Source organism: Microtus oregoni, unplaced genomic scaffold (genome assembly GCF_018167655.1).
Source record: "Microtus oregoni isolate MIOR12 unplaced genomic scaffold, Mior012 000049F_ref0000343, whole genome shotgun sequence".
Lineage (NCBI taxonomy): Eukaryota > Metazoa > Chordata > Mammalia > Rodentia > Cricetidae > Microtus > Microtus oregoni.
In genome coordinates, this window is record NW_024543223.1 from 2,746,270 (window position 1) to 2,768,415 (window position 22,146).

At 43.3% G+C, this 22,146-nt stretch overlaps 1 protein-coding gene across 15 annotated transcripts in view; it reads left to right on the top strand.

Annotated features, from left to right (window-relative positions):
• LOC121436441 (GATOR complex protein DEPDC5) overlaps window positions 1-22,146 on the top strand; it is a 125,428-nt gene that overhangs the window by 81,799 nt on the left and 21,483 nt on the right. For 11 of the 15 annotated variants that reach the window (XM_041636337.1, XM_041636336.1, XM_041636351.1 and 8 more), the window contains 5 exons: window positions 5,111-5,216; window positions 8,246-8,311; window positions 16,030-16,181; window positions 19,492-19,569; window positions 20,313-20,445. In XM_041636337.1, coding sequence (XP_041492271.1) covers window positions 5,111-5,216; window positions 8,246-8,311; window positions 16,030-16,181; window positions 19,492-19,569; window positions 20,313-20,445 — 535 coding nt within the window. The remainder of the gene's footprint in view (window positions 1-5,110; window positions 5,217-8,245; window positions 8,312-16,029; window positions 16,182-19,491; window positions 19,570-20,312; window positions 20,446-22,146) is intronic. The other 4 variants (XM_041636344.1, XM_041636345.1, XM_041636346.1 and 1 more) reach the window with 1 other exon arrangement.

Here is a 22,146-nt window from a genome sequence, read left to right on the forward strand (position 1 = left end):
ACTGCAGAAAAGAACAAGGAACATATGTTTCTGGGAGTGGTGTGAAGATCGAGGTAAAAAGATCTTATTTTAATTTGTCAGTGAGTCACTGTTTAGTATGCACCAGTGAGCTTCTTTCTGTTCAGACTGGGAAAAGAAAGCCATCTTGTGCTTGTAGCATTCCTCAGTATGAATGATGAGGCTTTCCGTTAGCCCTGGGACAAGAGCCAAGTCAGGGTCCTGAGGCCTTTCCATGCCCCAGGTGACTGCTCCTGGCTGATGTGCTAGTTTTGAAGAGGCCCAAGGTAGATTATAAGAGGTTATAGAAGCTAGACGTTAATATAGTGTTTATTTACACAGTGCTTTTTGTTTGTTTGTTTTGTTTTGTTTGTTCGGTTTTTCAAGACAGGGTTACTTTGTGTAGTCTTAGCTATCCTGGAATTCGCTCTGTAGACTAGCCTGGCCTCGAACCCAAAGAGATCTGCCCACCTCTCTCTCCCAAGTGCTGGAATTAAAGGCATACACCACCACTGCTCAGCTTGTTTGCTTTATTTTTTTTCTATTATACTAAATAGATTCAGTTGTATTTGTTGTGGAAACCAAGGTTACAGCAACTTGAGAAAGGGCTGTAAGTTTTTATAGTCTTGTTATCTTACTGTAACCATTTCCTCCAGTTCCCTGCTGGTCTTTATCTGTAGGCACATACCCTTTATCAGGCTCTTGTGGAGTTAGCTCTGTGTTGACTAACAACAGTGTGTTAGCCTGGGCACAGATGTTGACCTGCAGGCTTTTCTGCTTTTATTAGATGAGGATAATCCAGTGTATCCAAATTGGAGTAAAAGCAGACATGAGACAGATGTTCTCATGTCCCATGCAGGATGGCTCCATGCTAAAAAGCAGGCTAACAGTGTGATAGTGCCCTATCCTACAGATATGTCGAAAGATGTTTGCCTACTTGTGTCTTGCTGTTAGTGTAAGCTGACTTGCTCCTGCCATCACTTTAAGGCCTACCAATCAGCTTTTGTGTGGGATTGGCTGCTCCCTCCTTACTTAGAATACAATGTGCCCTGTTTATGTTCTCACATCCAGATGTGTTTGCTGTAGAAGGTTCTGAGCTATTAGACAGGAGTAGTCTCACCCAGATACGAATGCCTGTTCCTAATGTGGGGGCTAGCAGCTGGAAGGCAGTTCAGTGAAAGTGGATGGCTATGTGCATATGAGGGAACACATACTGTGTGTGCATGTACAATTGCTACAGCCATAAAGACATGCCAGAGAAAGTCATAGTGTTGTTTATGGTTGTAACTCAGAAGAACACTGAAAGCAGACTGTGTTACAGTGTAATAAGAGAAAGACAGTTTGATATTGGTGGACAAAGAAGAAAAGCAAGTGTGCTTTTTGCTTTTCCTCTATAAATTATACCCCAGAATAACCAAGCAGTTCGAGATTTTTTCTTTCTAAAATATTCTCGCTAATAAATAACAAGGGATGATAGACTATTACTCTGTGTGGTCACTAAAGCATTAAAGGAACTAGGAATGGTCAGCATCGGCAGCCTGCCACGGACCCCAGATAGCAGTACACAGCACCGCAGAAGAAGAATCTAGGAATGGTCAACATCTGCAGCCTGTCATGGACCCCAGATAGCAGTACACAGCACCACAGAGGAATCTGTGTTCCCAGTTCAACCTAAATCCGACTAAACTTTTAGGTAAAGCTTATAGTTCTCAGGAAGTACAGGGTACAGAGAAGAAAACATGGAATAATAAAGGAATGAACTCAGCACATCTAGATTATATACATTTATGGGATAGATGAGCTACAAGGATAAGGAGAAAGATGAGGAGTTTAGACCTTAAAAGAGACTTAAGAGATTATTTACAGCAAAACAGAGGCCTTCGTAGAATCTTATTTTGGACACACTAATGTTTCTTAAACAGTTGGAGTAATCTTAGATTGTGGTTATGTTTTTTTTTTTAAAGTTATTTTCAGCCAGACAGTGATGGCACACGCCTTTAATCCCAGCACTTGGGAGGCAGAGGCAGGCGGATCTCTTGAGTTCTAGGCCAGCCTGGTCTACAGAGTGAGTTCCAGGATAGCCAGGGCTACGTGAAGAAACCTTGTCTCAAAAATCCAAAAAAAAAAAAAAAAAAAAGTTATTTTCTTTTAGAGATACTGCTGTTACAGATAAAATGATGCGTGAGCATTGTTCCAAGGTAAGTGGTGTGAGTAGACAGGGAGCTAGAGAAAACAGAACTGTCTCTGAGTGTGGATATTTCCTGGCTAAATATGCAGGGTCTCTGCATTTAATATAAATTAACCTCTTTGTTCTCTTTGTTTTAGTTTATCTTTTACTTACTTATATTTGGTTATCTCACAGTCAGGTAACAAAAGTGGTGAGAGCATGGGTTTGATCTCTGCAGCACATGCGTACACACACAGAGTCAGAATAAGAGAAACATAACAGATTAGGTTGCCAGGGAAACAGACCAAGATAGAATTTCGTATGTAAACTGTTTATTAAGGAGTGTTCTTGGGCTCAACACCTGTGGGAGGGAGTACTATCACATGCCCAGTGACAGCCTCCGGGGCCCTGCAGGAGCACTAGAGCTAGGTGGAGCAGTTTTCAGAGGTAATCTGGGTTTTGACAGCACTCAGACCGTTCACTGACTTAGACCAAACTGCTCTGCTGTTGGAGCTGCCCCACCCCCTAAATAATGCTCCCAGCTGCTGAAGAAAATAGGCCAGAACTAAGGATTTGGCTTTGAAGTATCGAGTAGCAGCAGTGGAATTGGTCCTCCTTGTCTGTGGGTGATGTATTTGTGGATTCATCTCCCACTGATCTAAAATTGAGCCTGTGGCTGGCAAGATGGCTCTGTGGGTAAAGGCTTTTGCCGCCAAGCCTGACATACTATGTTCCCCAGAACCAGCATGATAGAAGAAGAGAACCAACTCTTGTGAGTTGTCTTCTAACTTTGATTTCCATGGGTGTTGTGGCATGAATCACACCCCACCCCAATAAATAAATATAAATTTTTTTCTTTTAAATTAAGTCTGTACTAAATGTATAGACTTTTTTCTTATCCCCTAAACTGTGCTGTGCGATAAATATTTATATTGGATATCATATATAGTATAAAGAGGGTTAAAGCTGGGTTTTTTTTTATCTTTCATATACTTTAAACCACCTTTATATTACCTAGGATACACTGCATTCCATTCGTCGTAGTTGGGGAAAAATTGGAAAATGAACACAAAGCTGTGCATTAAATATACATCAGAACTGAGATAAGATGATATATTCTAAGGAAATCTTTCTTGTCTTACCCAATGGCTTGGGAAGGAAGGAATATAATTATGTCACAAAAACTGACATCAATCCCTTTAAAGTATATAGAACTAATATATATCCCCCTAGTTAGTTGATACTGCATGCTACTACAATACTGATCTTCAGAATGTGTTTTTGTTGAACGAATGAGGTTTTATTCTGTTCCTTAGACTGTCCTGAAATTCCTAGGCTCAAATGATCATCTTGGTTAGCCTTTCAAAGAGCTGGGACTGTAAGCACATGCCAGCCCACAATGATATATTTTTTTAATGTATATGGGTATTTTGCCTACATGTCTGTACCTCATGCATGCCTGGTGTTCAAGGAGGTAAGAAGAGGGCTTTGTATACCGTGGAACTGAAGTTAAGTCACCACGTGAGTGCTAGGTATCAAATCCACACACGTCTTCTGGAAGAGCATTCGGTGCTCTTAATCAATGAGTCATTCTTCCAGCTGATTGTCTTTTTTTTTTCTCTTTATTTTTTATTTTTTTGGTTTTTCAAGATAGGGTTTCCCTATGTAGCTTTGGAGCCTGTCTTGGAACTCACTCACTCTGTAGCATGGCCTCGAACTCACAGAGACCGGCCTGCCTCTGCCTCCTGAATTCTGGGATTAAAGTTGTACAGTCACCACCGGCTAGCAACATTCCCAACCAGTGATTTTCTTTTTAAACTAAACTTTTAGTATTCAAAATAATGGTTTAAAAAAAAATCATGAGTTTTTGACAGCTGAGAAGCCTGCATCGGACTGAACTAAGCCCTCTGAATGTGGGTGACGGTTGTATGGCTTGGTCTGTTTGTGGGACCCCTGGCAGTGGGACCAGAATTTATCCCTGGTGCATGAACTGGGTTTTTGGAGCCCATTCCCTGTGGTGGGATATCTTGCTCAGCCTTGATGTAGTGGGGAAAGACTTAGTCCTGCCTCAACTCGACATGCCAGGCTTAGTTGACTGCATGTGAGAGGCCTTACCCTCTCTGAGGAGTGGATGGGGGGCCAGGTAGGGAGAGGTGAGGAGGAGAAAGAGGGGGAGCTATGGTTGGTTTGTAAAATGAATTAAGAGAGAGAGAGAGAAACATGGGTTTTATTATGAAATAGTAATATATGTGTCATTATCCCTTGCCTATCTCTCCACTCCCTGCCCTCCCTCCTCCTCCTTCCCTTCCTCTGGTCCTCTTTTTTCCTTCGTTGTGCTCTTTCTGCTTCTGTGCCGTGTATATATAGATGTGTGTGTGCATGTGTTTTAAAATCTAGGGTCTGTGTATGAGTGGAAACATAATATTTTGTCTTTCTTGGACTGCTTGTTTTTTATTTTTTGTTGTTTTTGAGACAAGTTCTCTAATATGCAGCTCTGGCTGTCCTCAGACTCACGGAGCGCCACCTGGAATTAAAGATGTGTGACACTGCACCCTGCTTCTGGGAATGCTTTTTATTTTTACCATGTTTGTTTGTGTGGGATGGCACAGTGTGTGGGGAGGTCAGAGGACAACTTACACAAGTGAGTTCTTTTCTTCCATCGTGTGCATTCAGTGGTCAAACTCAGGCTGGTAGGTTTGGTGGCAAGCATCCTTACCCAATGAGCCATCTCACCAGCCCTAGGGTGTTTTCTGAAATACTGTGGGGGACAAATGGCTGTTTAGGACAATTTAATGGTATTAAGGGTGCCATGTAGGGCCTGAAGGAAAAGCAAGGCAGAAGTGTATTTCACAGGTGGAAATAGCTGTGCTGTCTTCATGTAGACTAACTTGGTCCTTCCCTAGAGATCTTCCAGCAAGCTGCAGTCATGTGTTTTCTTTCCTTCAGGTGCCTAGGAGAGCAGCAGGCAACTGTGCATGGAAAAAGTTCCACTCAGGCAGCTGAGAGCAGCAGTGTTGCTATGACTCCCACCTATGTGGACAGCCCACGAAAGGTAAAAGTGGCTCACCAGTCGGGGACTGTTGCTGTGTAGTCCCAGGAGCCCAAATGAAAGCATGATCTATCGCCACGAATGCAGAATCAATTGTGCTGAAACTGTAGAGAAATTCTACCACAAACTATCTTAAGGTTCTCTTATCCCTCGTCGAGGAATCTCCCTGTTGATAGTAGTGATACGTGGATTTCTGCTCAGGTGCAGCCTGGGAACAGCCACACAGAGTGCTATTGCTCCAGGCCTGAGATGTCACTCGAGTTGTGGAATTTGCCATCTAGTTTCCCTTCAGGGCCACCGTCACTCTACCAGAGGGGAATTGGAAATTCCTGAAGCAGCGCCCACACAAGCCTGTTCTTTTTTGATAATGGAATTCCTACTTTTTTTTTCTTTAAGACTCCTGAGAAATATTGGGAAAGAAGAAAATGCAAGCAAATCTAACTTTGTATTTATTAATTTTACTCATATTATAAAGGTTTCCCATGTCATGTTTTAAAAGTTATGTTTAGGTTTGTAGCAGGATTAATAAAAACCCAGAGACAGAAATTGAGGTTCAGCCTGAAGATTAGAAAAGCAAAAAAGCCAGCCACTGACTCTTAAACCTCTGCCTCAGTCCAAAATGGTGATCCTGCCTCCAGGAGTCTCAGAATGAGACTGTCTGAGAGCTGTCTCCTCTCGTTTTATAGTCCTCTCTAGTGCTGGGATTAAAGGTTTGTGTCACCACTGTGGCTATTTTCTCTGATCTCCAGCCAAGCTTTATTTATTAAAATGCAAATGAAATATTACTACATGGGATTTTGTGGGGGTTTTTTTTCTGTTTTAAGTTTTAGGAATTCAACCAAGGCCTTTAACATGGTAGGCAGGTAGGTACTCTAGAACAACTGCACTAAACTCTCAATCCCTAAAATGTATTTTAAAGTAGCTATGGGCTGGAAGTCTAGCTCAGAAGTAGAGAGTTTAGTTTACATACTTAAGGCCTTGGGTTTGATTCCAATACTACATTCGCACAGAAAGTTTATTTAAAATGTAAATGATTTCTCATTTTCAAGATAAATTTTAGCTGAATGTTATAGGACACACCTTTAATCCCAGCACTGAGGAGAGAGACAGGCAGATCTCTGTGTGTTAGATGCTCTACAGAGCGAGTTCCAGGACAGCCAGGGTGACATAAAAACAACTGTCTTGGAAGGAAAATTTCTTACCAGTACTATAGAATTTAATCTATATCATGAAGTTGTAAATGATGCTCATGGATTTCCTTGTGGCAGTTATTTGACTACAGGTATGATTAATTACCTTGGTATAAATCACTAGGATTATACTCTAGGGATTAAAATATGAGAAAAGTATCAACCAAAGCTGTAGGCATCTTGGAGACTGTGAACCAGAGATCAACAACCCTGTGTGTGGAGTTCAGGCTTCATGGGAAAAATAAGGTTCCTTCCTAAGTTCTTCTATATTCATTTAAAATAAAAAGTTATTATTTGCTCATAGCCTGTGCAGATCAGGGGAGTGGCCAGATTACTTACTTTACAAGCTGTAGTTTGCTGACTCCTGCCCAAGGGGAGAGCTGTGGGTTCCAAAGGGAGTCTGTGTACAAAATGGAAGTTCTGTTGACCAAACAACAACAACAACTTGGTCTCGGTTCTGTGGCATAGCTCTCTCAGTATCATCAGTGCCTCAGCAGTAACGGTCTGGGATGGGCTAACGCCACCCAGCCCTTTCCTGACCTTTCTACATTGTCATTTTTCAGCATTAGGGATGGTGCCAAAGGCAAAATGGACAAGCAGAAAAATTATAGGAAGTTGAAATACCCTAGAGACCACACATTAGTTGCTGTTGGGGATGCACCCTGTACTCCTCCGACTTCTGAAAGCTATGGTGCTGGCTGTGAACTCCAGGTTTAGGGAGTGGGAAGCAAAACTGCTATGAGATGTCAGCTGGCATGTCTGGAGGCAGTGCCTCTTACGGAGGATGTGATGCGTCTGCATCTTCAGTCATGCCCTTCCAGGGTGTGCTGCATGAGTTTGCGGTGGCTCCTGGAAGATGCTGGCAATGGTGATACAGTGAACATCCAGATATCTCACTGTTTTACTTTTAGAACTGAAGGAGAGCAGATACCTTGGTTGAGCTGTTGCCACTCCTGCATTGCAGCGATAATCATGCATGCAGAATGAAAAGGCTCTGAAGGATCACAAGCTCTTCGAAATGTCCTCTTTGTCATCTTTGCTTCAAGTACATGGGCAGCCACAAATATAGCCACAAGTAGAGCAGGGTGTTCTTCAGGAAGCCCCCTGCATTAGTGCTAGTGCCTGACTTTATAAATGTGAGCAGGGTGTTCTTCAGGAAGCCCCCTGCATTAGTGCTAGTGCCTGACTTTATAAATGTGAGCAGGGTGTTCTTCAGGAAGCCCACTGCATTGGTGCTAATGTGCCTGACTTTATAAATGTCTTTGTTTCTTGATTTTGTTACACAAACAGTAGAGGAGCAGATACTGCTGCCTCTGCACCCCATGTTCACAGAAGATTAAGCAAGACTTCTCCTTGATTCTTTGCTGCCACATTTAATAACTATCAGGCAGAAGAAATCTTAGGCTTCAGTGTCTTTCTCTCTCAGAGGGCTGTTTGTTCCCAGACAGACTGAAGGACAAGATTTCACTGCTGCCTTTACCGTTCTGTTCCCAACACTGCTCTGGGGCCATTCCCTCTTCCTTGCCGTAGATCTGAAGGAAGTTAAAAGCACCTAAGCCATAGGTACACACAAGGAGCTTGGCTGTACTTTTTGCCCACATAGATGGTGTTCTGCGAATTGAAGTGTGATTTCTTGCTCGTGCTTTGCATTTGGAGATTGTCTTTCTGGGCTCCCTATTCCACCCCCACCCCATTCCCTCATGTCCTGGTTTTCTCCTTGCCTCCTTGTTTTCATTTATTATTTGCTTATTTTTGATCCCCTTCTCCTATTCTCATACACAATCCATTTCTTGGCTACCTTACACCTGCTGCTGCTGCTGCTTCCTCCTCCTCTGACTTCAGGACGGGGCCTTCTTTATGGAGTTTGTTCGCAGCCCACGCACGGCATCATCTGCCTTCTACCCTCAGGTTAGTCCAAACTCCAGCCTGTGCATGCCCATCCCGTTGGCACAAACTGGCCTTCTGTTCACCTCTAGGAAGATGAAATTGGACTGAATCTGGATCTGAGGGATAGCTGAAATTGAATTTGGCTTTAGGTGCCTTGGTGTTCAGATCAGCAAAGGGGAATGGGAGAGATTTGTGTAAGAGGGCAGCCTAACACACCAATGCTGAACCAGTTTTCATTGCTGAACCAGTTTTCATTGCAGCTTGTGTGGTTCACCTGATTGCCACAAATCTCATTATCACTACTACATTGCAGCGTCTGTCCTTTTAAATTTTACAAGCATCTTGAAATGTGTATATTTAAGGATTGAACTCTTATTTTTCTCTTCCTTGTAAAGCCAAGATAAGTTTATAACAGTATGGCAGGGGGCCGGGAGAGATGGCTCAGAGGTTAAGAGCTCTTCCAGAGGTCCTGAGTTCAATTCCCTGCAACCACATGGTGGCTCATAACCATCTGTAAAGTGATCTGGCGCCCTCTTCTGGCATGCAGGCATGCATGAAGACAGAACACTATATATAATAAATAAATAAATCTTTTTTTAAAAAAGCATGACTGGAAGTGGTAGGGGAAAAAAACCAACCAGCATCTATAAATAGGCCTGAGCCTATGTCGAGGCTAATGGTGTGTGGCCCTGGGCAGCTCCCTTACCTTCTGGGCTCCAGTTATTTGTCAGATGAAAGGTTTGGGTAAGGTCACTGAGGGCCTTCCAGGCCTTACAATTCTTTACTTACCACATTACCTCATTGCACCTTGTAGCATAGCCTGTCAGTTAAGTAAAAGCTTTATTCAGTTCTGTACGTGTAGAAATAAAGAACAGAGAAGTTGCTTTCTAGAGTACAGAGTAGAACTGGGATTTACATTCATGACCCTCAAGGCTTGACTCAAAACCTGCTCTGTAATTAGCATTAGTAATTACTGTTTTGACTGGTCTTTGGAGGCAGATAGGGCTCCCTGGTGTTTATGGAGGCTTCTAAGGACTGTATGAAATTGACTAACTGTAGAGAACTAGCTACGGAGATCTGATGAACCAGGGTTATATAGAGTGGGTCTGGCTAAGAGGAGGGGACTTGTGAGGTGGGAGGAGTTAAAGAGTCCTTATTTAGTAGAAGTCAGAAAAGCAGCTCCCCGAGCTCCCACTTTGCCTCTTTGGAATCTTGGTTTTCCAAGAATGGACATTGCCATACCTGTCTACAGCCCTTACCTGTGACTCAAATAGCCATGCGCGGTGAATGGACATTGCCATACCTGTCTACAGCCCTTATCTGTGACTCAAATAGCCATGCGCAGTTCCTGTCGGGACCTGAGCTCTCTCATCTCATCATCAACCAAGCATTTCTCATCCGATTGTAGTAGGTATACTGTATTCTGAATTAAAACAGACTCGGCTGATTTCTTTAGTCAGATTACTTTCTTTTTTCTTTAATTTTTAAAATTTTATTATTTTATATGTATTGACTGTTTTATGTGTATTGAGTTATGTGTATTGAGTGTTTTTTTTTTTTTTTGAGACAGGGTTTCTCTGTGGCTTTGGAGCCTGTCCTGGAACTCGCTCTGTAGACCAGGCTGGTCTCGAACTCACAGAGATCCGCCTGCCTCTGCCTCCCGAGTGCTGGGATTAAAGGCGTGCGCCACCATCGCCCGGCGTGTATTGAGTGTTTTGACTGAGTGTGTATCAGTGCACCACATGCATGCCTGTAAGAGGGCATTGGGTCCCCTGGAACTGGAATTGCAGATGGTTGTGAACCACTGTGTGAATGCTGGTATTTGAACTTGGGCTCTGTAAGAGCAACAAGTGCTCTTAACCACTGAGCCAAATCTCCAGCCCATAATATATATATTTTTTAACTTTTAATTTTATTTTATGTCTGTGGGTGTTGTTTTGCCTGTGTGTATGCTGTGTACCGCATGTGTGCCCAGTGGCCTTGGAGGCCAGAAGAATGCTCTGGATCTTGCAGAACTGGAGTTACAGACAGTTGTGGACTACATGAGGATGATAGGAATACAACCCATATCCTTAGGAAGGACAGCAAGTGCTCCTAACCACTGAGCCGCCATCTCTCCAGTCCCAAAGTCTTTTACTTTGGACTAAGGAGACTCTTCATTGATGAGTCTTAGAATTAGACTTAGAATTTAATATAAGAAAAGTCAACAGAGTCGAATAGGTCTATTTTGTGTGGTGAAATTTACCTATAAAACAAAGGTGGACAAGTTCTACACCTAGAAATAGTAAATAGAGGACAATTCCATAGAGAGTACATAGGAATGAATGTCTCTCCTGGTGTTGTAAAGATATATATAAAGTAAGCCGTGCGTGGCGGCTTACATTTGAGGCAGAAGCAGGTGGATCTCCTCTGAGTTCGAGATAGCCTGGTCTATAGAGTGAGTTCTAGAGCAGCCAGAGCTATAGAGAGAGACCCTGTCTCAAAAAACAAGCAACAACAAAAAAGATATGTAAGTTAAAAATTCAACTCTTGGTCTGGAAAGATTCAGAGGTTAAGAGCACTGGCTGTTCTTCCAGGGGACCCAGTTTCCATTCCCAGCACCCACATGACAGCTCACACCTGCCTGTAACTCCAGTTTCAGGGGATCCAACACCCTCACACATACACCAGTGAATATAAAATAAAATAAATTACATATTTTTTAAAAATTCATATCTTACCAGAGGCACTAAGGGATCTTCCTGTATATACACACAATTAAATTGCATGCCTTTTTTGTTTGTTTGTTTGGTTGGTTTGTTTTGTTTTTCGAGACAGAGTTTCTCTGTAGCTTGGAGCCTGTCCTGGTACTAGCTCTTGTAGACCAGGCTGGTCTCGAACTCACAAAGATCCGCCTGCCTCTGCCTCCCGAGTGTTGGGATTAAAGGTGTGTGCCACCACCGCCCAGCGCCTTTGTTATTTTTATTATTATAAAATATAAAAACACATTTTATGTTAATTTTCCAACATACAGTGGAGAGAGACCTGCTTTCAAATCTTGGCTTCAATGCCGAGGAGGTATTTGGAACTGACTGTGCTTAGAACTAATTATGCTTTAGAACCTACTTCTTCATTGTAAGAGGAAATAGTAATTTATTTTAATAGTAATTTAAAATGTTGTTTTATTAGTTATTTGAATGTTAGAAATAACAAATGTTTTCAACAAATTACAAGAGAAAGAAATCATAATGAACACATTTTTGATAATAGTGCAAGCAAGTTTTTCGCCAGTCATTAAAAACAATAGAAAATACCTATATGTGGGCTGGCTAGATGACTCAGTGGTTAAGAGCAGTGGCTGCTCTTCCAGAGCACATGGCAGCTCACAACTGTCTGTAACTCTAGTTCCAGGGAATCTGACACCTGCACACCAATGCACATGAAATAAAGTTAAAGAAATTATAGAAGGAAATACCTATATGCTTAGAAATGAGTATACTTCTAATCTTACATGTGTAATTGGCATATGTAAATAAACAGCATGGTGCTGGGCAGGGGTTCAGTATACGGTCAGCATCAGCCATTATTAGAATTTGTATAATTGACCCTCTACATCCACCCACAATCAATCAACTATAGATCAAAAATACTGGGAGAGGGCTGGAGAGATGGCTCAGAGATTAAGAGTGTTGCCTGCTCTTCCAAAGGTCCCGAGTTCAATTCCCAGCACCACATGGTGGCTCACAACCATCTGTAATGGAGTCTTCTGGCCTGCAGGAATACACACAGACAGAATATTGTATACATAATAAATAATAAAATATTTAAAAAAATACTGGGAGAAAAAATTATGTCTATTCTGAACACGTACAGACCTCTAAGTGGTGTAGTGCAGCAGCCGCTGTCATAGCTGTTCTCTGTATTAGGTACTCTCCGTCATTAGAGATGATTTAAACTCATGCACGTGTGTCCAGCCTGCAGCCCGTGGCTGCCTATGCTGCAGGACAGCTGTGGATGAGTTCCATCCGACACAAAGTCAGAAACCTGAAGCATTAGAAGATTTTTAATTTTTTTAAATTCTGTGTTTTGTTTAAACTGTGCTGTGTGAGTCTAGAGTGTGGCTTTGAGGACGACAGTGCTATATTGAAATATCAGAAGGTTGACATGTGACTCATGCAGGATGATTTGCAAAGGTATGCAAATACTATGATCATCACGGGATTTGTTTGGTTTGGTTTTGGTTTTGGTTTTTTGAGACATGGTTTCTCTTTGTCGCCCAGGCTGGGCTGAAACACACTCTGTAGACCAGGCTGGCTTCAAACTCAAGAGATCCACCTGCCTATGCCTCCCAAGTGCTGGAATTAAAGGTGTGTGCCACCACCTTCCGGCCATCCATGGGATTTTATTTCCGGGGGTATTGGTGACTTGGCACCAAAGAGTAACTATTAGTATTGAAGCTGAATTATGTCAAGTTAATGTGTATTTGTTTATTACTCGTTGGTTATTTCATATAGGAATATAGTATATTTAGGTCATAGCCGTTCATTCTCCCCTTCCCCCTCATCCCTCTTGTAACTTTCATGTCAAAGTCCTTTTTTAAAATAACCTATCAAATCCAATTAGTGCTTCCTCCCTCCCCACATAAAAATGTGCCCAGATGAGGGAAATTCAAGAAAAGAAAAAGCATTATAGGGTAAGACCTTGTAAAGCAGCTAGAACGTTGTACTAAATTCAACTCTAAGCCTCCAGTAGCCGAAGAATATGGGAACTATCTTTCTAAGACTCGGAGTAGTCAGACAAAAATGACAAAGTTTTCAGGAAAACAACTTTTTTTGGTATTACACTCTGAGCAAAATGTGCATCCACGAAAGATAGACTGTGTAATACAGAGCAGGAATCTGGCCCACCATTTGCTTTTTAAGTAAAGTTTTATTGGGAAAGAGCCTCCTCCTACCCTGCCCTCTTTTTTTTTTTTTTTTGGTTTTTCGAAACAGGGTTTCTCTGTGGCTTTGGAGCCTGTCCTGGAACTAGCTCTGTAGACCAGGCTGGTCTCGAACTCACAGAGATCCGCCTGCCTCTGCCTCCCGAGTGCTGGGATTAAAGGCGTGTGCCACCACCGCCCGGCATTTTTTCTTAAGACATGGTCTGACATAACACACCCAGTCTGGCCTAGAGCTTGCTTACCATGTAGCAGAGGATGGTACTGATCAATTGATCTCCTGTCTCTGCTTCCTGAGTGATGGAATTGCATGTGTTCCTCACCGTGCCCAGCACTTTTTGTTTTCTAAGGTTGGTTGGTTTTTTGTTCACATATGGCTGCTTCAGTATTCTTGTGAAGGGCTGAGTAGTAGTGACAACAGAAATGTCGCTCACTGTTGTCTGAGGTTTCTGTCCTCCCACCAGGTCCCACAGCTGTTTTGCCCCAAAGAAATCACTCAGAGGTCTACCTTAATCATAAACTGATTGGCCCATTAGCTCAGGCTTCTTATTAACTCTTATAACTTATATTAACCCATTATTCTTGTCTATGTTAGCCACATGGCTCAGTACCTTTTTTAGCAGGGTAGTCACATCTTCCTTCTGTGGTTGAGACAGGACTCAGGAGGAATGGGCTTCCTCCTTCCCAGAAATCTCCTGTTTTCATTGACCCGCCTCTACTTCCTGTCTGGTTATCCCACTTATACTTCCTGCCTGACTACTGGCCAATCAGCATTTATTTAAAACTTAATTGACAGAATATAGACAATTGTCCCGCACCAGCTCACAAAACCCTATGTGCTTATTATCTGGAAGATTTAGTGATGACTGCTTAGCCACACCTCTGCTCCCCAAACAGCCCCATGAAAAGGACCTAGGAAGCAGGCCCTGTGAGCCTCTCTTGGGTGTTCAGTGCTGGGCCCCGTCTCCCTTACTTATTTAGCTTGTTCGGCTTTAGTGTTAGAGCGTAGTACCTGTCCTAAGCTTTCATGGTTGTGCACAAGTGGTGAGTGGTTATTGCAGGCTGCCTCCTGTGGTACTTCCTCTGGGCATTTATGTCACCCATGGAAGCCTACATAGTTGACTTTTTCTTGTTTTGTTTTGCTTTGCTTTTTAAGTCATTGAGCCTTGCTTGCAAGAAAGCACAGTGGTTCTTTTGGAGCCAGAGCATTTTTTTAATCTCCTGGGACAGCTGGTAATATCTAGAAGTATTTTTGACCCATCTATGGCTAGTATTACTGGCATCTAATGTGGGAGTGGGGCTGCTGCTCAGCATCCTACAGCACACAGGCCACCCTATGACAAAGACTCGTTTGATCCCAAGTGGCAATAGTACTGAGATGACAAGCTGTTTTAGAAACAGTAATATTTACATCATCTAACAAGATATCTGATAATACAAGGCTCTGTCTGAAGGATGTATTAAGAACTGTCAGTTAAGGCTTTTATTCTTTTTTAGAAGTACTCTGAAAAGAGTAGCCATTCTTTGTAAACATTTGTCTTTGTCTGCAGCAGGGATTTTAGGTGAGTGTGGCCTGCATGTTAGGACCCTTAAAGGAAATGAGGCAGGTAGACTACTTTCCTGAGCAGCCTCCTCAGCAGGCTCAGTGAAATCTGCTACTTGGGGGCTGGGGTGGGACTAATGGGGAAACTGTGAGGGATCAGCATTTTAAGGTGGAACACCCACTGAGATGGGGTTTTAGCCAGTGAGATAAGGAGCCACAGGACAACAGAACTCACAGTGCTATACAGATAAGGTTATTTGATTGGAAGGGTAGACTTGGTGAAAAGTTGGTGTTGTGTTGAGATCACAAGTCAGCTATATGTTCTGTAGAGTTCACAGCGTGATAGTGCAGAGATGTTCAAGATTTCAGAGTAGCAGGTTAGCAAGGTTGGAACTGTTTTTTAGGAAGATGCAAATGGGCGTGGCTCATAGGTGGTTTTCAGGAAAAGGGATGCTTTTGTAGTGCCAGTTAGGATCCTGTCCAGCCTTCTCAGATGGAGGGGGAACCTGGCCTAGTGCATGGAATTTCCCAAGAGGAGGACAGAGGACTAGGCCTCTCTCAGGATGAAGCTAGAGGAAAGAACTTACAAATGCCTCTGAGGTTTGAACCTGGGCTGTCAGAAAGCTGAATGCACCACTGACAGATCCAGGAAAGGGGTGGGAAGGCTGAGTCATCGTGGATGGGAGGTCCCTCCTAGGACACCAACCCTCCTCTCAGTCTTCTTGGGGGTGATTTTGACTTCTGTGCTTTGACTTTTCTTTGTTTTGAGACAGGGTCTCATTGTGTAGCGCTAGCTGACCTAGAACTCTGTGTAGATCAGGCTGGCCTCAAACTCAGAGATCCGCCTGCCAACAAATGCTGGGATTAAAGGGGTGTACTGCTTTGCCTAGCCTTCTGTGTTCTTTTTATGGGGAATTTCCTTTGGTGTCTGCCAGTTTTTTGGTTTGAATCTGGTACTGAAGTGGTTGCTCTGGTTTTAGGATTATTGTGATTGCCTGGCCTCTATCTGCCTTGGTTTAGAGGGTGTAAATCCTTAATTTCTCTGACAAGACAATGTACCAGGACTGGGTTTGGTCCCTAGACTCCTTTGACTTTCCTAACAGGGACCAGTGGGGACTGAGAATGGGAGGAGTGGAACAAACCATATGTGTAAATAGCTTTAATGTATGTGAATGAATATCTATCTAATGTCTGTTGACTTAATAAACCGGGATAATTTATTTACTGTTACTTTTGATTAATTTTAGATCTATCTGCTAATTTTTTACCCTTTCGCAGGCATCTGTGGACCAAACAGCTGCTCTGGTATCAGACAGTGCCAGTTTGGGGGTCAGCACATGCCAGTCCCTGGATAGAGGTAGCAACCAGACCCTTGGAAACTCCCAGAACATAGGAGAACAGGCCTTTCCCTCTGCAAACTCTGACTGCAGGTGAGCTTCAGAACGACAAACTGATTGGGGCAAGTTCAACCAAGAACACAGAGGTTGCGAGTCCAGAGCTCTGGGTCATGTTCTAGCTGCCACAGTTAATATGTGGGACTCCGAAGGGGTCAGTCTTTACAGCCAAGTGGCAAGGTGGGAGATCTGTGTTCTCTCAGCGACACAGAAAGTGTCAGACACCATGTCAGTTCTAGTCACGATGGTGCCCAAAGCATGGCGCTTTGCACAGAATGGCTCGCAATCAGCAAGGAAATGCACTAACACCGGGTGAGTCACACTGGGTGAACGAGGCCTTTCTCTTCCTGTCCCTCATCTGCTTAGCAAATATCCTGGCTTTTTTTTTTTTTAAGTCAGGGTCTGTTTATTATGTAGCTCTGGCTGTCCTAGAAGTCACTCACTACATAGACCAGGCTGACCTCAAACTCTACACACACACACACACAGAGTGATTTTGTGATTTTTTTTTTAAAGGTAAGAGTATTTTTTAAATTTTTAATCAGGCCGGGCGGTGGTGGCGCACGCCTTTAATCCCAGCACTCGGGAGGCAGAGGCAGGCGGATCGCTGGGAGTTCGAGGCCAGCCTGGTCTACAAGAGCTAGTTCTGGGATTGGCACCAAAGCTACAGAGAAACTCTGTCTCAGAAAACCAAAAAAAAAAAAAAAAAAAAAAAAAATTTAATCAGGATCTAGGCATGTAGTGCACACCTTTAGTTTCAGGATTTAGAAGGCAGAGGTTTGTAGATCTCTGAGTTCAAAGGCCAGCCTAATCTACAGAGTGAGTTTCAGGATAGCCTGGGCTATACAGAGAAATTCTGTCTTGAGATCCTCCTCCACCCCACAGTTTTGTTTTGTTTTTTTTTTTTTCAGTCAGGGTCTTGGGAATACACCTCATTTGGTAGAGTGCTTTCCTAACACGCATGAAGCTCTGAGTCCTAGCCCCTGTGTTTTCTTAAATTAGGCATGGTGTCACGTAGCTATAATTCCTGCACTTGTCAAACAAAAGCAGGAGGGACAGTTCAAGATCATTCCTGGCTACATAGTGCGTTTGAGGTCAACATGGGGTGTATGAGACTTGTCTCAAGGGAAAAAAATGAAAAAAAAACAAAAAAAGACACCCACCCACAGGGTAATTGTACATGTTTATGGCCCTAGGTTTTGATGCCATTGTCAGTTTTGAGAAACATTCTTTCTTTCTTGGCTGTGGGTAGCAGGTCTACTTACTCTGTTCTTCGTGCCTCTCTGTACTGACTGAGCAGATTTAGCTATATGATCTGAGAAACTTGACTTTTACACCGCTTTCCCTCAGAGCAGCCAGTGCTCTTGGATGGATACCCACGAGTTGGTCCCTGATTTTCCTTATGCCGTAAGCTCTGGACTACTTCTGCCTCCACTGCATCCACCACTGAGTGTTCATTCTGGCTAGGAGAGGTGATGCTTGCTCAGTCCTGACTTTCCTGCTCTACCTCTCTCCCTGCTGCCTTTAGTCCTGGCCATGAAGGAGATTGGAGTGGTTGCTCAGTGTGCATGAGGAGAGTATAGCCGTGTGCTTCCTCGCTGCTCAGGAGGGTAGAGAGGGAGGCTTTTGTCTGCTTTTGGAAGAAAAGAAGGCCTAGAGTGTAGGCTAGAGGTGAGAAGACCTGCAAAAGCAGGACCCCTGACCGAAAGTGATACTGTGTACACTCCTTGTCATGGTAGGAACTTAGTAGCAGTGGATTCAGCTGCATTGGGAGAAGCTGAGTTCCCTGCCTTTGAAGGTGTTCACAAATGGAAGGCCTTCTCTTGACTAGACACTTGAACTCAGATGCAGGATTTGAAGGAAATTCTCTTCAAAGGCTTTTTTTTTTTTTTTTTTTTTTTTTTTTTTGGTTTTTCGAGACAGGGTTTCTCTGTGGCTTTGGAGCCTGTCCTGGAACTAGCTCTGTAGACCAGGCTGGTCTCGAACTCACAGAGATCCGCCTGCCTCTGCCTCCCAGATTAAAGGCGTGCGCCACCACCGCCCGGCTCTCTTCAAAGGCTTTTGAAGGCTTTTTCTAACCCTGAGATTTTGGTTTTAGGTTTTTATTGTCATGCTGGGGATTAACACAGGGCCTGAGAATCTGAAATGCTGCTGAACCCCCTGCCTCCCAAAATAAGCATCCAGAAGACTGAGGAAGAGAAGAAAGGGAGGAGTTTGAGGAGTTTCTGATTGAGATCCATAACTAACTAGTTAGGTTGGTGGGGCCATTCAGCTGCTGAATATTAATCTCTTACCTCTTCACCCCCATTGATATAATAGATCTTCCCATGTAGCCTAAGTTGATCTCAAACTCATGATTCTCCCAGCCCAACCTCTGGAGTGCTGGGATTATAGGCAGGCGCCACCACAGCTGGCTTAAGCATGTCACCATCAAGGCAGAACTTGGGCAGCAGGTGATGCAAAGAGCAGGACTTTGGGAATGTGACTCACTTGAATGAAACCTGGATTCCAGTGCTTCCCAACTCTTGTACCTTCACTAGTTCGGTTAGCTAATCTGACTCACTTCAGCGTTGACTACATTTTAGGCACCACGTATATCAGTCTTGTGCCTTGTTTTACATATGGTAGCCCCTCACTATCCTGAAAGATATGAACAACACTGTCCCTGTTTTCAGGTAAAGAAATAAAAATCAAGAAAATCCAGGGGTCCTACAGCTGATTAGTGATAATTCTTAGGTTCCTTCCTATAAGTTCTCAACTAAATTATCATGCTGCAACTCTTTGATTGGCCTAGGCTAAGTAACATGTGAGAGGCTGCAGGCAAAATCAGAGCAGCCTAAGTCTTCTAGAAAGCAATATTAATGGAGGTAAAGATGTGTCTCTGCTTAGGAGCTGTCATGCTCTTCAGAGGACATAAGCTGAGTCCCAGTACCCAGATAGGTGGCCCAGGGCTGCCTGTAACTCAGTTTCAGGGGATCCAGAGCCTTCCTCTGACTTCCACAGGCAAGAATATAAATAAAAGAATAAAAATGAAAGAGAAATGTGATTGAGAGGGAGATGCTTTTTTTAAAAAGGGTGCTGTGTTTAGATACAAAATCACTTTTGCCTTTTTAAAATGTGTATACATACTTGGAAATAGGAATGCATTGTGAACTAGCCTCTGGATACAACAATCCAGAATTTTCCCTGATTGTCTTCAGTTTCAATACTGTCCTGGTATCTGACTCCAGAAGAAGCAGAGGTAATGTGGGCTAGTTTCATGTAGAGGAAGAACACTTGTTCACCACAGCCCACAGCACTGAAGCCAAAACCCACTCTTTTTGCTTTGTTACATTCTGTGTCACAGCGCTCAGCAGCATGCAGCAAGCTCTCTGACATCATCCTCTACCCTGGTGGAGATTCTGGAAGCCATGAAGCATCCCTCGTAAGTGACTAAGCACATTTATGAAGCAAGGGCAGAAGGTACCTGAGGGAAGGGTTGCCATGATGGTGTGGGTGGGTAGATTACACCTTACTCTGCCACTTACCATCTGTGAGATTTGGACAAGTCACCTGACCTCCCTGAGCCTCTGCTACCTTGGTTATACAATGAGATTTTGTTTGTTTGGTTTTTGTTTTTGTTTTTCAAGACAGGGTTTACTCTGTGAAACAGCCCTGGCTGTCCTGGAGATCACTCTGTAGACCAGACTGCCCTTGAACTCACAGAGATCTGCCTGTGTCTGCCTCCCCAGTGCTGGGATTAAAGGTGTAAAATGAGATTTTTTTTTTTAAGTTACATGTTATGTACTGATTTGTGAGGAGCTGTATGCCACAGTATATGTGGAAGTCAGAGGACAACTTGCAGGAGTTGATCCTTTCCTTCCAGATGTGGCTACCGGAAATTGAACTTAAGTTGTCAGGTTTGGTGGCAGGCACCTTTATGTACTGAGCATTTTGCCAGTCCTTACCCTGAGTTTTTACACACATGATTAATGAAATGATTAAATTCTTACATGAAGTACCTAGTGTAATGCCTGACAGATCATGGAGATTTCCCTCAGCCTAGGAGTTCTATGGAGAATCCTCCTTTCAGACAGTACATGCTCTTGTGGAGAGCCCTTACGTCTCATCTTTTCTTTTTCCTTATTGCCGCTGGGCACGTATTTCCTGCTTGCTCATGGAATTCAGGACAGGAGTTCAGCTGCTCTCTGAGCAGAAAGGCCTTGCACCCTGCTGCTTCATCAGTGCTGAGGTGGTGCACTGGCTGATGAACAATGTGGAGGGGGTCCAGACGCAGGCGATGGCCATCGACATCATGCAGGTGAGACAGCGGGGAGGGCTCTTCTGCCCAGATCATTGTAATGAGGGTCTGTCATGGAAGTATTCAGCCATGACAGTAAAGAGGCTTTCAGGTTGGGCTGAGGCCTGTCTGGAGCTAATGAAAGGACAAGTCTCCTTGCAGAGATACTTTGAAGACCTTAGGGTTAGCCGCGGTAGCACAAGCCCCCTACAGCACTGAGGAAGTGGAGGCAGGAGGATCATAAGCTAGAAGCCATCCTAGTCTACATGGTAAGACTCTGTCTTAGAAATGTATAAACAGGTCACGTGCATGCACGCGTGCTTTGACTTTAAAATCTGTCAGGATTTATTGTCTGCACTGACAAATTCTGGACAGAGTCTCTATGTTCTTGTCCCTCAGATAAATATCTATGAAGGACTTCCTTCCTTCCTTCCTTTCTTCCTTCCTTCCTTCCCTCCTCCCTCTCCCCTTCCCTCCCCCTCTCTCTCTCTGTCTTTATTGATTTTTCGGGACAGGGTTTTTCTGTAGCTTTGGAGCCTGTCCTGGAACCCACTCTGTAGACCAGGCTGACCTCAAACTCACAGAGATCCGCCTCTGCCTCTGCCTCTTCCTCCCAAGTGCTGGGATTAAAGGTGTGCTCCCCAACCCCAAGCCCAGTTTTGTCCTGATTATGCCTGTGTGTCCAAGTCCCAAGGCTGAATTCCAGGTTCTGCATCAGAGGCTTCTTCACATAGTAAGTAGTACAAGGCACCAGACTTAGGAATCACTTCATCTTGTGTGTTTTGTGCCTGGATGGGTCTCCCCTAAGTGCTCATTTCCATATACACATAGTAGACACTTAGGATATTATTGCCAAGATCAATTCACTGTTGAGTGAACTAAGCAGAGGAATAAATTAGGTCAGGTTGACTGAGCTGGTTCTAGGTGTCCTGTCCATACTGAGGCTTATAGTAGAAAGCCGGATAGTTTGTTGGCCAGCTGTCTTGTCATCATTGCACTGGAAACTTAATAACTATCTGAATAAGAATGTGGCTGTTGTTTCGCTCTTTATAGGCCTTGACACGCTATTTTACATAGCTTTCCCCTGGTAAACCCCATCTCCTTGAGAATATAATCTTTTTATTGATAAAGTGAAATAAGCTGGAAGTACATAGATCAACATGGATAAAAATGTCAGAAGCACGCTATCAATAACAAGTTGGTAAAATACTAGGATTATTTAAATTTAAAATACTGTAAAACACCTCATTCTCATGTCAACACATATCTATATAAAACCTTTTTAAAAATATTTAGATACATAAAATAAACATAAAGTAACAGTAACATAAAATAAACAAATCTTGGGACTGAAGAGAGATGGCTCATTGGTTCAGAGTTCTTGTTGCTCTTCCAGAGGACCAAAATTTGGTTCCCAGCATCCACATCAGGGGGCTTGCAACCACCTATGACTCCAGCTCGAGAGGATCCAATACATATAAATAAATCTTTAAAACAAATAAAACAGAAAAACTTAAATATTAAAAACATGCTTGAGAATATTGCTTGTATTAGTTCCGTTGTGTATACATACCACATTTCTTTATGTAGTTCTCCACTGGTGGACACTTCATGTGTCTTTAACTCAGCTTCTGTGAATGGCGCTGCAGTAATCATTGCTGTTCAGGTGCTATGCTGTGCTGCCTTGGGGTCCTTTGGGTAAATCTCCACAAGTGGTGTAGC